Genomic DNA, 15,635 nt, shown 5'->3' with positions numbered 1-15,635 from the left:
GACTCTGCACCAAGTTGTGCAGATACGGAAAGCTCTTGGGCTTAAAAGTGCTGGCATAAAATACAAAACCCAACTTATCTGAAAACCGCTGTTGGCAGGGATCTGGGAACTGGGCCGCTGCCAGAGAAGCATTCCATTTCCTTTTGCGAAGATGGAAGATGGAGCCAGCAGAGGCATCGGCGGCGTTCAGGCTGTTTGCTGTGCCCAGTTCCCGTCTCACTCTGTACCAGACACTAGCAGCCTGAAACCCTCCATTTCCTTCCCTGGTCTCGCTAGACTGTGGAAACCAACTAGGCCTGTCTGGGTTGTCCTAGGGCTGTGACGGGCATGTCCCGTCCACATGATGAACTTCCGCAGAATCCCAACTCTCTGCTGATGGGGGATGCAAAGGTCAAAGGCCTGAGCTCCCTGGGCCTCTGTGGGGAGCCTTTGGGTGGGGATATGGGCTACCGCCAGGGCTGTCCACTCAATGCGACTGAGCTTGGATGAGAAGCACCATTTGTGAGCCCCTACTTCCACATCTGGTGCTGACAACCTGTACCACGTAGCTCTGTCCCAAAGTGAACAGGGTATGCACGGGGGTTTCTGGCCCAGAACCCACTGCAGGGACAGGTACCCAGCACCCAGCAGTCTCCATGTTGGTCACCAGTTCTTGGTTCTGGTCATCCATGTGCATGTCCCTCCATTAGTGGCCACCTTGCTGCCTGCCCTGGATGCCCGAGTAGGGCACTCAGGTGTGCTGGCTGCTGCCTTGGGTGTTTTCGGGCACTCAGGGGTGCTGGCTGCTGCCTTGGGTGTTTATACCAAATCCCTGAAATCTGTGCTGTAACAGCTGAGGAAACCAAGGCACAGCTGAGGCCCCATGACTTGAGTGGCAGCCCCTCTGCCTTCCCAGGCTTGCTTTTGACTTTCTAAATTTGGCCTTGTTTATCCCTTGTATAATCTAAAAGAGCACACATCTCCACTTGCTTATTTTTGTAGAGGTAGTGAGTGGCAGGAAGTATGGAAATGCATAGACTTCTGCCTTCCCCGTGGCCACCCCTCCCCACCCCAGTGGCCCTTAACCCCTCACCCTACCCCTCCTGCATGCCACGTGGCGGTGGAAAGTTGGCTCAGCAGTGCCTGGAGCAGTCTGGAAGCTCCTTAATAGGCAGGATAATCCCCACTCCCCACTCTGTTCCGTGCCTGCCACATGCCTCTGGCCCGGAGCTGCAAGATGGAAATCTGGGGCGCTGGGGGCCTCAGCTTCCCACCTACACCAAGCACCAGAAAAAAGGCAGCTTGGAGTATCACTGAAGAACCCAGCCGTGCGGCTGTGGAGATGGATGCCTGTCCCTTTAGCCCCTGCCCCCCTCCCCCAGCCCACTTTATTTTTATTTATTTATTTATTTAGACAGAGTCTCACCTGGTCATTCTTGGTAGACTGCTGTGGCATCATAGCTCACAGCAACCTCAAACTCTTGGGCTTAAGCAATTCTCATGCCTCAGCCTCTGGAGTAGCCAGGACTACAGGTGCCCACCACAATGCCTAGCTATTTTTTTTAGGGACAAGGTCTTGCTCTAGTTCAGGCTGGTCTTGAGCCTGTTAGTTCAGGCAGTCTACCTGCCTCAGCCTTGCAGAGTGCTAGGATTACAGGAGTGAGCCACCCCTTCCCCCAGCCCACCTTAATAATGAAATACCAGGGGAGAGGGAGGGAACAGTGGGGCCTGCGGCTCCTGCTCATTTAGGCCTCTGTGAGCACAGACTGGGAGGGGGCTTAGGGCAGCACAGGGTCTTCCTGGGGGCTGGAGCTGGCACAGAGCGGAAGAAGGCTCACTCCCAGCATGACTATAGTTATCTATGCTTGAGAAGGGTCCAGAGGCTGGGAGAGGACCTGACTCTGGGGCTCCTTCTGCCCCTCCAGTCTCAGCATCCCTAAAGGCAGGTGCCTCTTCCTAGAGTCAGACCCAGCTGTTCCTGCCCCTCAGGACTCAGGCTCTGAGCCACTGTAGCTGGATATAGGCAAAGAGGCCCTTCCTTCTGGTGGGGGTAGCTCCCCAGAGTGTGTTCAGACCTGGAAGTCTGGGGCAGGGTCTCCTAGAGATCCAGGACCCAGGATGGCCCCTCGGACCCCCTTCAGGATTAAGGGGGGTATTTCCACCCATGTGGAGGCTGAGCCTGAGTAGTTGATGCTGGTGGAAGCTGTCACCCTTGGACATGGTCCCGGTCCTGCCCCTTATGTCAGCCCCCAGCCCCTCCTGGTCTCTCTTGAGTCCCCAGGAATGAGCTATCAGGTGTGATGGTTTTCACTCTGCCCTTCTGGAATCCTCAGACCATCGCTGGGAAGGGCCAGGGGCCACACTTGACCTTTGTTACCTGGAGGTCCTAGAACCACTGTCTGCAGACCAGATGAGGTCTCCTCCTTTGGTAGGACAGTGGCCTCACTGGACCACTGTCTAGTGGACCACTTGGGACTGTCAGAAAAGGGAACTCAGAGGGGCAGTGGCCTACAGTGGACAGGAGCAAGTTAGGTTGGCCGAGCAGAGGGCTGTCAGGGACATAGACTTGTGGGCCGGCCCACCCGAGTAAGGCCAAGCAAGCTAGAGGCCTGTGGGTAGAAGACCAGATGCCATGCAGTCACCAGCAGCTGGCAGGGAGCAGGTGAAAGCTGGGTCCCAGGGACAGCAAGACCCGGGTGTAGGGAAAGGGCATTGGTAGAAGCTGGCAGAGGACAGCCTAGCTGACCAGGGCTTGCTCTAGCTAAGAAGTAGATAGGCCACCAGGAGAGGGGGACAGACCCAGCCAGAGGAGATAGTCAGAGCACCGGAGGGGAGGAGCAGAGTGCCTGGGGGAATGGTGTGCAGGGCTGCCGTCCTGGGGCCCTCTCACAGTGGGAATCTGAGACCCCGGTAGGATGGCAGCACTGAGCCTTCCTCAGTTATAAAATGTTTATTGGTATACATTTCTTTGTCTTTTATAAAACTTCCTTTGGCTATATGCGACCACTGTGCTTGCAGGTGGGCATCACTGTGCCTGTCTCTGGGTGGCCAGGGCAGAGCCAGAGTCCACTTTCAGGTGGGAGCTGGAGCCAAGAGACTGTCCAGGGGCTGCCCAGGACTTGGCCAGCAGAGGGTCAGAAAAGGCAGGCACTTGCCCAAGGTGACCGAAGATCCTTTCTGTCTCCAGAGGCTTGCAAGGACCAGAAATTCCCCCATTAAAGTCACTAAATCACTTGTCAAAGGGGCAAGGATGCTGTCAAGCCCGCTTCCACTGATGCTGCCTCCAGGGAACGGAATTGGGAGAATAGCCCCCAATGGCAGGATGAGGCTGCTGGCCTGGTGGGGCTGGTGTTGGCTGGGTCATGTTCAATGTCATGACCAAAAGGGCAAAGGTGGACTGGGCTGGGTGACCACCTCTTCTCTTTCCCTGACCACCACTTGGGGGCAACTTCTTCCCAAGGAAGTTGGGTCATTTAGTAGCAGATTGGCTGTGGGAGCCAGGTGGGGACCACAGGGTCTGTTTGAAAGGGTCTGCTCAGTCCCTCAGCCACTCCAGAACCCTCCAGCCCAGGGAGAAGGAGGAGCAAGGGACTAGAAACAGACCTTTCTCCTCCGGTGTGAGCAGTGAGGCAGCTGCTCATTCCTGTCCCCACCCGAGGTGGCGAAGGTCTCTGGAGGTCACCGGCTGCTCCCTGCCCAGGGCTGGCCTTTCAGGAGGCGTTCCCAGGGGAGCACTGCATCTCCATGGTGACTGTGTTGGGTGTGCCGCCCCCAGCCTCTCCCAGCTCAGCGCCGTCCCGCAGGGCCCGCTGGAAGACCACCCTGAGCGGCTCCCACAGCCGCTGGGACTTGTCCCTCCCAGCCAGGAAGTAGACGACGGGCTTGGCGCTGCTATTGATGCAGATGCACAGGTCGGTGACATACTCTGGGAAGGGGGCGGGGATCTGGAAGACCCAGAAGAGGAACCAGTCAATCCCTAGGTAGATGGAGGACACAAGGAAAACAGAGACCATGGCTAGGATGACGTGGTTGAGCTTGGCAGACCGCTGGCGCCTCCGGGCTCGGCACTCCACATGCACGATGAGGGCCAGGCAGGGCAGCACCATGAGCGGGCAGAAGATGAGGAAGAGGAGGATGCCCAGGAAGATGTCCATGTGCCTGCAGGCCGGCCGGGAGGCCTCTCGACCGAGGAACACACAGAAGTAATTGTGGATGCTGGTGACCAGGAGGGACAGGATCCAGAGCAGGGCGCACACCACAGCCGACAGGCGCTTGGGCCGCCGGCGCCAGTACCAGGCTGGAAAGATGACGGACGTGCAGCGCTCCGTGCTGATGGCTGGCAGCAGGCTCACGCTGGTGATGAACATGCAGAGCCCCAGGATCCGGGCCACGCTGCGGATGTAGTCGGCAAACGAGCCCAGGAAGCCCCCCGTGTTCAGGATGGAGAACACGGCCTTGCTGAAGAGGTAGCCCACATCGGCGCTGGCCAAGTGTAGGAAATAGATGGAGAAGGGGTTCCTCTTGATGGAGAAACCAAAAAACCAGAGGACCAGCCCGTTGCCCACCAGGCCACACAGGCAGAGAAGCAGGAAGATGTAGTTCATGACGGCTGGCGGTGGCAGCATCGTGATCTGCTCGATGGTCAGGAAGCCTCGGCTGTAGAGCTCTGGGGCCTCACTCATGCCGGGACACATCTGTGCAGGTGCAGAGGGGAGAGAGCTGGTGATGCTGCTGCCCTGCTGCGGACCTCCACCTGGGGCCTGGCATGGGGGTCCTGATTGGAGACTTAGGGGGTGTCTGTTGGGTCACTGACTGTGGAACAACTAACTGGCTGCAACCCAAACAGAAAACACCCCTGACCCACTACAGGCTACCTCTCTGTGTCCCAGAGCCTAGAGCTGGCAGCACAGACAGCAGCGCTGCAAGCGAAGGAAATGACAGCAGATTCTGTCCAAAAATGTCCATATCTCGCAAGGCAAAAAACCCTGAGGGGCTTTTCCAGATTGAGCGACATCACTAACAAATGCAGTGTTAGTGTGATCCTACAGCATACATACCGTATATATACTGGATCTAAATGGCTGTGATGGGACAACTGGGAAAACGTGAACATGGACCATGTGTAGGTAGATAAAGGCAGCTATCACTGTTAACTTTTCTGAATATGAAAATGTGTGTGGCTCTGTACAAAGTGCCTGTGTTCCCAGAAGATATAGGCTATTTGGGGGCAAAGGACATGGTGTCTGTAATTCACTTTCAAATAGTTCTGGGGAGAAAGTCTACTGATCACGTGGTGCAGAGCGCGCAGGCGATGAAGAGTGAAAGACAAACGAATCAGGACTGGGCATGCTCAGGTGTGCAGCGCACTGTTCCAGCACATGCTTGGATACTTGGAATGTTTCAAAGCAAAATATGAAAATATTTATTTAAAGAAGTAAAATTGGCCTGGCATGGTGGTTCATGCCTGAAATCCTAGCACTTTGGGAGGCTGAGATGGGAGGATCACTTGAGCCCAAGAGACCAGCCTGAGGAACATAGCCAGACCCTTTCTCTACAAAAAAGTTTAAAAATGGCTGGGTATGGTGTATGGTGGTATGGGCCTGTCGTTCAGCTACTGGGGAGACTGAGGCAAGGAGATACCTGGGCCCAGGGGTTTGAGGCTGCAGTGAGCTATTATGATGCCACTGCACTCCAGCCTGGGTGACAGAGGGAGATGCTGCCTCAAATAGGTGAGTAAATAATCATTTGTAAGTTAAAAAAAAGGGGGGGGGGAACCCTGACCATAGCTTGAGCAGGACCCTGTCCCATCACGGGCTCAGAGGCGGCTCCTTGCTAAGCCAGCATCACCCTCTGGGCTTCTGGATTATGGTAGAGTTCAGGGGGTCCCCAGGGAGAGGGAGAGGCAGTAGCTATTTAACAAGCTGTAGGGAAGTGTTACAGTGTCTTCAGGATTAGTCTGAGGTCAGTCCTGCCCCCAGGGTCTAGGCTGGCATGGAAATACACAGAGGAGGGCCAGGGGCAAGAAACTGGTGAGACCCGGTGAAGTGGCGAAATGGGCAGCCTGCTCTGCTCCAGCTGCGGGGCTTGAGGGACTGAGCTTCTTATTCTCTCTCCCTCGAGAAGCCAGAACTCTAGATTGCAACGTGAAATATCTCCATCTTTAAATGTTAACATTTAAAAACCACTGTGCAGGCCAAGCACAGCCCATCCACAGCTGGATTCAGTTCTCAGGCGGTGTACTTAGCTTCTCCTTCCCGAGGCAAAGGTTGCCTGCTCAGGTTCTCCCCCTACCCTCCCAGCACCCCGGCAGATGTGCTGGTCCACCCAGGACTCTCCCCTAAGGCTCTACAACAAAACAAAGGAGAAGGTTCTCAAGACAGGATCTGCTCTGCCACCCTCCAGACGACTCCCAGCTCTGGCTGAAAGCTGGGTCCTGAGGTTGCTTTCTGGGCTTGACACTGCATCACAAAGGGACCTTCTGGCCTGGCTCAGGTCAAGGGCATGCTGTAAACAAGGACTGGAGGTGTTGGCAAAGCTTTGGGGTGACTCACTGAGGTCAGGGCAAGCACTAAGGCACTGCCTATCACCCTCTAGATACACTTAGCAGCCCAGCATCTGTCTACCTCTCCTCCCCTCCCCCCCCTTAGCTTATGCTTTCCTTTCCTATGGGTGACTTGGTTACTCCAGGTCTTGGGTGCTCCTCTCAGCTAGGGAACCAGACCTAGGAATTTGTAAGACTCAGTGCCCAAACAGGCCCAAGAATGACCAGCTCGGACGCTGGGATGGAACTGGGCCTCAGGGGCTGGACAGAGCGGGGTCAGATCACTCAGTGACTCTTGCATGCTGGAAAAAGTCTGCAATCCCCTCTTGGAGTCAGAGGGGGAGGGTGGGTGAGTCACTGGGCATGCAGCTGCCATTACCAGCCACATCCATACTCCCTTGTAAAATGCCTGCTCTGGAGCCTGCCCCTCCCTGAGCTCTGCCTTTGCTCCGGGATTTCTGGAGCCTCCCCACGACCAGTCTGATCTCTGCTTTCCTTAACAGCCATTTCACAGCAGTTACTGTGAGGAGCAAGTGAGTGCCCAAGGGCATGGGGGACAAGGATCCTAGGGTCTGGGCAGAAGTCTCTGCTCTGCCCCTGACCTATGAGCTGACCCCAGGCAAGTTACTACCCTGGTATAAGCCTCAGTCTCCTCAAACACAAAAGTTGGACTTGGAAATTAAAGGGAGCCTTTCAACTTGAGAGGGCCCTGTCCGGGATTCAGAAGGAAATTCCAGACTTTTCCACTTTTCCAGGGGCTCAGAGAAGTAGGGGACTCATAGAGAGAGGATGGAAGGAGGTGGGTCAGCTGGAGGGGTTGCCAGAGTCTCAGGGCTGGAGCCTGGAGATGGGAAGTAAACCTATGACTAATGGGTCCCAGGCAGGGCGACCAATTCTGGCAGGTGGCCCAGAGCAGCCAGGCTCCAAGGAGCTCACAGCATCTGGGCCACCTGGGCATCCTGGGGCTTCCTGGCAGGGCCTGGCCACAGTGAACAGCTGACTAATTCTCTCCTACAGGGAAGAAATGAGATGAGAACTTGCAAGGCTGGTAGAGACGACCCCAAAGCAGGGTGCAGTGTCTCATGCCTGAAATCCTAGCGCTCTAGGAGGCTGAGGCAGGTGGATCACCTGAGCTCACGGGTTCGAGATCAGCTTGACCAAGAACAAGACCTCGTCTCTAAAAATATCTGGGCATTGTGGTGGCTATCATTGTAGTCCCAGCTACTCAGGAGGCTGAGGAAGAGAATCACTTGAGTTTGAGGATGCTGTGAGCTATGACACCAGAGCATCCTGCTGAGAGCGACAAAGTGAGACTCTGTCTCAAAACCCCCCCCAAAACAAAAAAACCCATAAAAAATAAAAGATAACCCCAGGGTCAGCATGGCAAGGGACTTCAAGGGTATCTAAGAGCCCAGGTAACCAATGTCAGGCCACTTAGCCCAGAGTGGCCCACTGCGCACTGTAAGTCCAGAGCTAGAGGAGAGGGGGCCTGGGCGGGGTGGGGAGAGGAAATGCTGGGCTGGGCCTGCCCCTCCCACCCACATCCCTCAAGGGCAGATTGGGCCCCCAGCTACCTAGTGGCACTTGCCTTGTTCCTGTTAGTGGGATGAGCCTCCAAGGAGCAGTTTCCCGCCATCTCCAGGCCTGGCCAGTATGGACTCCTGCTGACAGCTCACCAGCCTGCTCACCAGCCTGCACACCCACCTGGCAAAAGCTGAGAGAGAGAGAGAGAGAGAGAGAGAGAGAGAGAGGGAGAGGAGACGAGGGCAGCAGGGTCCCACTGACAGCTGCTCTCCACCTCTCCATCTCCCAGAGCCCCATCCCCAGGGCTTTCCAGGCCTGCAGCTCGCCTTAGAGGCCCTCAGGGCCACGGTCTTTGTGAGACTGTTCAGTTGCAACTCAGGAGCAGGTCACTTCTTTGGGCACAGTCCCCTCCTGCCTGTGGTCCCCTCATTGGGACCCATGTTAACTCTCTGGAGCCCTACTGCCCCTCACTGGAAAAGAAGTCCTCTCCTTTCCCATTCTTGCTCAGTCTGCAAGATTTCTGGAGCCAGACTGCTTCTGGAGATACAAATTTACCTATGCTCATTTCCTAGGCACCTCCTTTGTGTCCAGCTGGTGAGGGACAAGGGTTCCTAGCAATCAGTCCCAGCAGGGGAGCAGGGCAGCAGCGATCCTGTCAGGGAGGACTTCCTGGAGGAGGAGGCCTCTGGCTGGGCCTGTGTTTATCATGTGGTAAGGTTTGTGTCTCTCCCTACAGGTGCCTGGGAGGCAGGACAGTGTGGTCAGCAGCATCACTGTCACCACCGCTAACCTAGGGTCAACAAATGCCAGCTGGGCTCTGTGCCAGGCTACACCATCATTGGTGTGGTCCTCATCACCAGCTGTGAGGCAGGCATTCCCATTCCCCTTCGGAAAGGGGTGCGAGGTTCCCTGTCCAGGGGCACACCCATACCTGCAAACAGGCTGCAGCTGTGCAGGCTTGTGTGTTGTCAAGACCAGAACAGCTGCAGAGAGAAGAAAAAGGCACGTCTGAGGGGCTGTCCAGGAGGGGCTCTGGCTCCCAGGTGGGGAAAGGGAACGCGGGCAGGGGGCGACCCAGCCAGACACTGGTCCACCCGCCTGGAACTGAATCCTTTTCCCCCAGACTGAGCTCTGCCCCCACAGGCAAGCACTTATTCCTCCCTGCAGTGCAGGCGGGGAAACTGAGGCGGTGAGTGGAGAGGGCCTTGCCGCAGGCTCCTGGGCCCCTCTCCTCCCTGGAGGGAGCGCTGGGCAACCTACTCGCCTCAACTCCCCCGAAATTCTTTCCTCTGCGCCAGCGCCGGGCGGTCCACCCCGCCAGCGCCGGGCGGTCCACCCCGCCACGCCACACCATGCACACCCACCCGCCACCTCCTCCTCCCGCCCAGGGGCGGTGTGCGGTCGTGCCGCCGCACCCGCCATTGACTGAAAAGGGTGCCTGTCCGCTCAGGTGGCCCGCCCCCTCTTTAACCCTTAATCTCCCAGAGGTAGTCGCTCCAGGGCATCTCTGAGGGGGACGCTCCCAGACTCTCGCCCACTTGGCCACCTTGCTCCCTTGGGCCTTTGGGACCTGCGCAACTGCCTCTAGTTGGGCCACTAGGCTTGCCCGTGCTGTCCCGCTGTCTTGTACTTGCAACCCCAGACCTACCAGCCTATCCTCATCCTTCCTGGCCCTGGGCACCCACTATTGGTGGCCCCTCCAGACACCCACCACCCCCTAGATCTGGGTGGCCTCCAGGATATCCTGACTCAGGATAACCTTACCCTCTCACCCCGGCTGACCAGGGTTGACCCCAGCTGGCCAACTGGTGCCCCAAGAGCTGTGGAGGGGTCTCCTGGCTGCAGGTGGGCAAGGGGTCCAGGAGCTCCCAGTTCACCATTCTCACTTGGTCATTGTGGAGTGTCCCTGCCTGTAATATTACTCATGCATAGAGAGCTCTAGAAGCCAAGTGGACCCCAGATGAGCCATATTAAAGAACATGTGTGTAACATGTGTGTGGGATGTGTGAGTGCCTGTGTTCTTCTGGGTGGGATCTGGGCTGGGACAGAACTAGTTTCCACTAAAGCTGACCCCAGCTCAGCTCATGGCTGATGTCCCCCCACAAGCACCCTGGGATGGCCAGGCCAACTGTCTGTCTCCCAGCCTGCCCTCATAAAGCCCCTCCTCTTTCACTCCACCCCATGACCCAGTCCCTCTCCTCTGTCCTGGCCACTGCCTGGGCTGGGCCTACAGGCACTGGCCATCAGAGGGGTCTGTCGCCTTCCTGATGCAGAGCCTGATAGAGCCTGTGTTTCCTCATTCTGGCACTGGGGAACTGAGGCCTGGGAGAAGGTAAGACTGCAGCTGCCCACCCTCTAGTGACTGACCCTTCAGTGCCCTCCCCCTCCTCCCCCCACTGTGGACCTGCCCCTCAGCTGTCCCCAGCTGGGGCTCAGCACTCAGGGAAGTCTGTGTGTGCTGTCTCCCTGAGCTTGGGACACTGCCCGCTGGGTGTTCCCCTTTGGTCCTTCCACAAAGCATGCTTGGACAGCCAGCCAGGCTGGGGGAAGGGCGGAGGGGGAGCCCCCACCCCCAGGAAGAAAGAGTAGGGGCTGGAAGTGGAGAATGGCTTGGGCCAGGGTTGAGGCCAGTTGGGTGTCAGGACCTGCCACAGGAAGGGGGCTCTCCAAGTTCCCTCATGTCTCTGGAAGCCCTGGAGCCTCCGGAGTGGTGGAGGAAGTCCTTCTCTGGGTGACAGCAGCTCCAGGGGCTCAGGGCTCCCTCCTGGAACCTTGGAATTTCTGGGAGCTGCCAGCCCTGATGGTGTCCACTTCATTTTCCTTTCCTTCCTGGCCCTCACCCTGCAGCCCCGCTTCCCAGAACACCCACCCAGGCCCCTTGGGCCCCTCGGAGCTACCTGCTGCTGTCCTGATCCGCTGAGTCTCTCCTCTGTGGAGGGCTACTCCAGTAGCTCCTGCCTCCAGCCGACCCACCAGGGCAGCAAGCCAGCGTTGAGCACTGCCTGGAGCCTCGGAAAATGCGAGCTCAGAGTGGAGGACGAGCCCTCGCCTGCTGGAGGAGATGGCTTTGGAAGCAGAATCCGCCCCAAACCCAATTCCAGGCCCGGCAGGAGGGGGTGGGGAGAGAAGGAGGAGGCGCTGAGCAGGGATGAGGCTTCGGGAAGGAATGCCCCGCTCTGCTGGAGCCCCCCCAGAGCCCCACTGGGAACTCATCTCTCTGCCTGGTGACGTCAGGCTGGCCCGAGCACTGCAGCCCGAGTCCAGCTGTTAATCTCCCCCGAATTCTGCTGCTAGGCCAGGCTGCCCAGGAGAGGGAGCACTGGGCTGTGCACTTGCCTGGCACTTTTGTTCTGCTCCCCGTATGCATTTGCTGGCAGGCTGGCTGGTCCCCACCCCATTGTTTCAATTACTGAGAGGGGTTGATGCAGGGAAGTCGGGGCAGCGGCAGTGGGGTGAGGGATCCTTGCAGGGGTGGTGCAGAATTGGCTGAAAGGCAGGCGACACCACCCAGGAGGCACCCCACTCTCCCTCCCACCTGGAATCTGTCGAGGGCCCCCAAGGGCTTTTGGAGCCAGGAATTCCCTTTTCCCAACCCTAATAGTAATCAGATGGCGCAAGTGGAAAATCACAACGCTCAGTGCACGGAGAAATCAGCAGCTATGTTGCTGGTGTGAGCGCGGCTCGGTGGAGATGAGTCAGGCCCCCACCCACCTCGAGCCCTAGGAGTCCTGGAACGGGTTAGTGCCCAGGGCACCCGGCCCAAGGCTGTGAGGGTTGGACCCAATGGGGTGGCTGTGAGGACAGTGTGGGGTGGCCCTCTCCTGCCCTGGGCCAACTTTCTCACGGTCCAGGAAGCCCAATGGAATTCTGAGCTTTCCCTGCAGGAACAAACGGTACCCAGACTGGGGGAGGTGTGCCTCCGTAGGCACCCTCAAGAGACCCCCTGCCCCGCCCCTGAGAGCTCTACGCCTCCTCCTCGTCCAGCCCAAGTGTAAACCTTGGCAGGAGGGAGTCTCAGATCATTCCCTGTACAACCCAGCCCAGCTGCCTCCTGGGGTCTTTTTTCCGGGGAGGTCAGAGGGTTCTGAGATGCTGGAGGCTCATGGGCCACACCCGAGGCTGAGAGGGAGGCTGGCAGGCAGCAGGCAGCAGGCAGGGTGATGACCCGTCCCCTCCTCTCCCAGGGCAGCCAGCTGGGGCCCAGCTGGGCTGCTTGTTTACATGGGAGGCCGGGGGAGGCCGAATACAGACAAGTTCCAAGTGTAATTGCGTTTGGACACTTAAAAGGAATTGTGCGAAGTGGGCAGAGGCTCTGAGGTCCACCGCCTTATTTGGTATGGAAATTTGTTTCTCTCAAAATAAGTGAGAGGTGCTTGTGTTTGGGAAGCTCGCTCTCTGCCTGAGTTTGTGGAGTCCCACTGCTGATGTCTTGGTCTGTTGGGGCTGCTGTAACACAACAGCACAGACTGGGGGCCTCTAAACGACATTCTCACTGTCCTGGAGGCTGGAAGTCCAGGATCAAGGCACCGACAGATCTAGTGTCTGGTGAGGACCTGATTCTTGGTTCAGAGACAGCTGTCTTCTTGCTGTGTTCTCACAGGGTGGAAGGGGCAGGGAGCTGCATGGGGCCCCTTTTATAAAGGACACTAATCCCATTCAGGAGAACGCCACCCTTATGACCTAATCACCTCCCAAAGGACCCACCTCTCACACACCAGGGATTAGGTTTGTAAATATGCATTCCCAGGTCAGTGCACAAATATTCAGTCCGCAGCAGCCATCCTGGTCCTCACAGAGGGGTGGGCTGGGCTGGGGGATGGGCCAGAGGCTGAGCTTCCAAAGGCACAGTTAGAAAGAATGACAGTGGTTGCCTCCAATCTTGGGTGAAATTCGGGTAATTTAGTTTCCCACCTTCAGCCTTGATTTTCTCATCTGTCAAGTTTGAAAATATAATGACTCATGTTGGGCATGGTGGCTCATGCCTGTAATATCAGCACTTGTTTTTGTTTTGTTTTGTTTAGCAGGCCCTGACCAGGTTTGAACCCTCCACCCCCTGTGCACAGGGCTGGCGCTCTAACCTCTGAGCTATAGGTGCACAGCCCTTTTTTTTTTTTTTTTCTGAGACAGAATCTCACTCTGTCACTCAGGTAGAGTGCCATTCATCATAGCTCACAGCAACCTCAAACGCCTGGGCTCAAGTGATCCTCCTGCCTCAGCCTCCCAAGTATAATCCCAGCACTTTCTGAGGCCAAGATGGGAGGATAGCTTGAGGTCAGGAGTTTGAGACCAGCCTGAACAATGTAGTGAGACCATCTCTACAAAAAATTGAAAAATTAACTAGGCACGATGGCACATACCTTGTAGTTCCAGCTACTTGGGAGGCTGAAGCTGGAGGATGGTTTGAACTCAGGAATTTGAGGTTGCGGTGAGCCTCAACCACTGCACATTAGCCTGGGACAAAAAAAATAATGACTCACAGAGTCACAGTAAGGGAAAGATCAGATCCTGGGTGGGAAAATTCTTCTCAAATCTCAGAACTCTCTGCCCTGGCTTGGTGGCTCGCTGGCATCACTCCTCCCCGCCCTCTCTTCACCCCTTCCTCCCTCCACCAGGCTCAGGGCTCTGGTGATCTGGAGACGGGGAGGCTTCTGGCCTTCACTTTCTGTCTTCATGCTCTGGATAGCCACTCCTGCCATCAGGTGTCCTCCCTGCCCCTCCTACTAGAAAGGAACTTTGTTTTTAGTTGTCCCTGCCAGGAGCCTCACAAACAGATTCAGTGGTCCTATGCTCCTCCCCAGGCCCGCTCCCAAGGGTCCGGATCTGACCTTCCTCTGTTGGGGGGTCTGAGAGGAAGAGGCCAGTTCTGGGCAGAGATCTCTTCCTGCCAGGTCTGCCTGTGGGCCACACTTGCATTACTGCTCCCTTGATGATGGGACCAGCGTAGACCAGCCCTCTGGGACCCCTCTGCAGCCAGCAAGGCAGCAGGGCCTCTGACACCATCCTTGCACACTACAAGTATTTACTAAGCACCTGCTGGGTGCCAGGCCCTGTGCTCCATGCTGATGAACAGGACAGGTAAGGTCCTTGCCTTCAGAGCTGACGTCAAGCTGGGAGGCAGACTGGAATCAAACGAAACACATGTAAAACTGTACCTTCAACTAAGAAGGCACACAGGGGGCCACAGAGATCTGGATGGCCTCCCTGAGGAGGCGACAGCGTAGTGATGGGGAGAGGTGGGCACACGTGAGTGCTTCATTCCTTTCTATGGTGGCTGGCTCTTCTGGGGAGCATGCTCCAGCCACCTCTCCCTTCTGTTTGACTCAACTCTTACAGAGCTAAGATTTTCCAGGAACCTCTGAGGCCCTCTTGTTTCAACTCTTGAGATAAAGTGATCTCTCCAAGGTCTAGCTGGCTTTCCTGATAGTGAAGGATGAGTGGAACCTCTCTTCCCCTTTCTGTTCCCCTCTCCAGCTAGGCTGGGTCCCTCTGTGATAGAAGGTGCATCTTGGGAATCTGAGAAGTCTGTCCTGCTTGTGGGAGGCTATTCATTCATTCATTTGTCCACCTGTCTATCTATCCATTCATCTACCTACTGGCACATCCACCCATCCTTCCATCCATCTACCCACCCATCCTTCCATCCACCTACCCATCCATCTACCCATCCATCTACCCATCCATCTACCCATCCATCCACCCATCCTTTCACCTACCCATCCATCCACTTATCCATCCACCTTGCCATCCATCCACTCATCCAACTACCCACCCATCCACTCATCCATCCACCCATCTATTCACCTACCCACCCATTTATCTATATCCATCCATCCACTCATCCATCTACCTTGCTGTACATCCACTCATCCAGCTACCCATCCATCCACTCATTCACCTACCCATCCATCCATCCATCCACCCATCCACTCATCCATCCACCCATCCATCCACCCACCCATCCACCTATCCACTCATCCACCCATCTATCCATCCTTCCACTCAACCACCCACAAAACCATCCAGCCCTTCACCCATCTGTTCATTTTTATCTTCATTGAACACATGAACCAACATGTTAATGCCAGGAAAAGAACCACAGAGGAACCAGACATGGAGCAGGTGGAGCAGGTGATAAATGGAAACAAATGAACACAAGAATTCCAACCTGGAGTCAGTGCAGTGAGGGAGCCAAACAGATGGAGTGACAGGAACTTATATGGTGGGAAGGGGAGGGACAGGAGGTGACCTGATCCCCGGATCCTGAGATTTTGTGACTTTCTATGGCCAAAGAGACTCTGCAGATGAGATGAAAGATCTTGAGCTGAAGACATTGTCCTGGAATGTCCAAGTGGGCCCCAAGGTCCTTATACTACAGAGAATATCAGAGTGAGCAGTCAGAGAGTGATGTGAGGAAGGGGGCCCCAAGCGAAGGAACATAGGCAGCTTCTAGAAACTGGAAAAGACGAGGAAGTGGATAGTCCCTTAGAATCTCCAGAAGGAGCCAGCCCTGCTGACACCTTGATTTTAACTTCTGATCTGTAGAACTGGTAAGAGAATATATTTGTATTGTTCTGAGCCACTAAGTTGGTGG

At 56.1% G+C, this 15,635-nt stretch overlaps 1 protein-coding gene across 1 annotated transcript; it reads right to left on the bottom strand.

The window, feature by feature from the left end:
* Nucleotides 1-2,922: 2,922 nt before the first annotated feature.
* On the bottom strand, nucleotides 2,923-8,156 carry MRGPRF (MAS related GPR family member F). The gene is made up of 2 exons (XM_012810513.2): nucleotides 8,109-8,156; nucleotides 2,923-4,673 (listed from the first exon to the last, which is right to left on the bottom strand). The coding sequence occupies exons 1-2, from the start codon at nucleotides 8,154-8,156 to the stop codon at nucleotides 3,690-3,692; spliced, it is 1,032 nt and encodes a 343-aa protein (XP_012665967.1). The 3' UTR covers nucleotides 2,923-3,689.
* Between the last annotated feature and the right edge of the window lie 7,479 nt (nucleotides 8,157-15,635).

Source organism: Otolemur garnettii, unplaced genomic scaffold, assembly GCF_000181295.1.
Source record: "Otolemur garnettii isolate 467f Iridium unplaced genomic scaffold, OtoGar3 scaffold00134, whole genome shotgun sequence".
NCBI classification, from domain to species: domain Eukaryota; kingdom Metazoa; phylum Chordata; class Mammalia; order Primates; family Galagidae; genus Otolemur; species Otolemur garnettii.
The sequence above is the reverse complement of the archived record's forward strand: the minus strand, read 5'-3'. Positions and strand labels throughout refer to the sequence as shown.

What these genes read in the sequence shown, in the direction of transcription:
- MRGPRF (XM_012810513.2), bottom strand. Translation starts at nt 8,156, where the DNA reads ATGGCGGGAAACTGCTCCTTGGAGGCTCATCCCACTAACAGGAACAAG. An exon ending in ATCCCACTAACAGGAACAAG is followed by an intron (nt 4,674 to 8,108) that starts GCAAGTGCCACT and finishes GCACCTGCACAG; the next exon opens with ATGTGTCCCGGCATGAGTGA.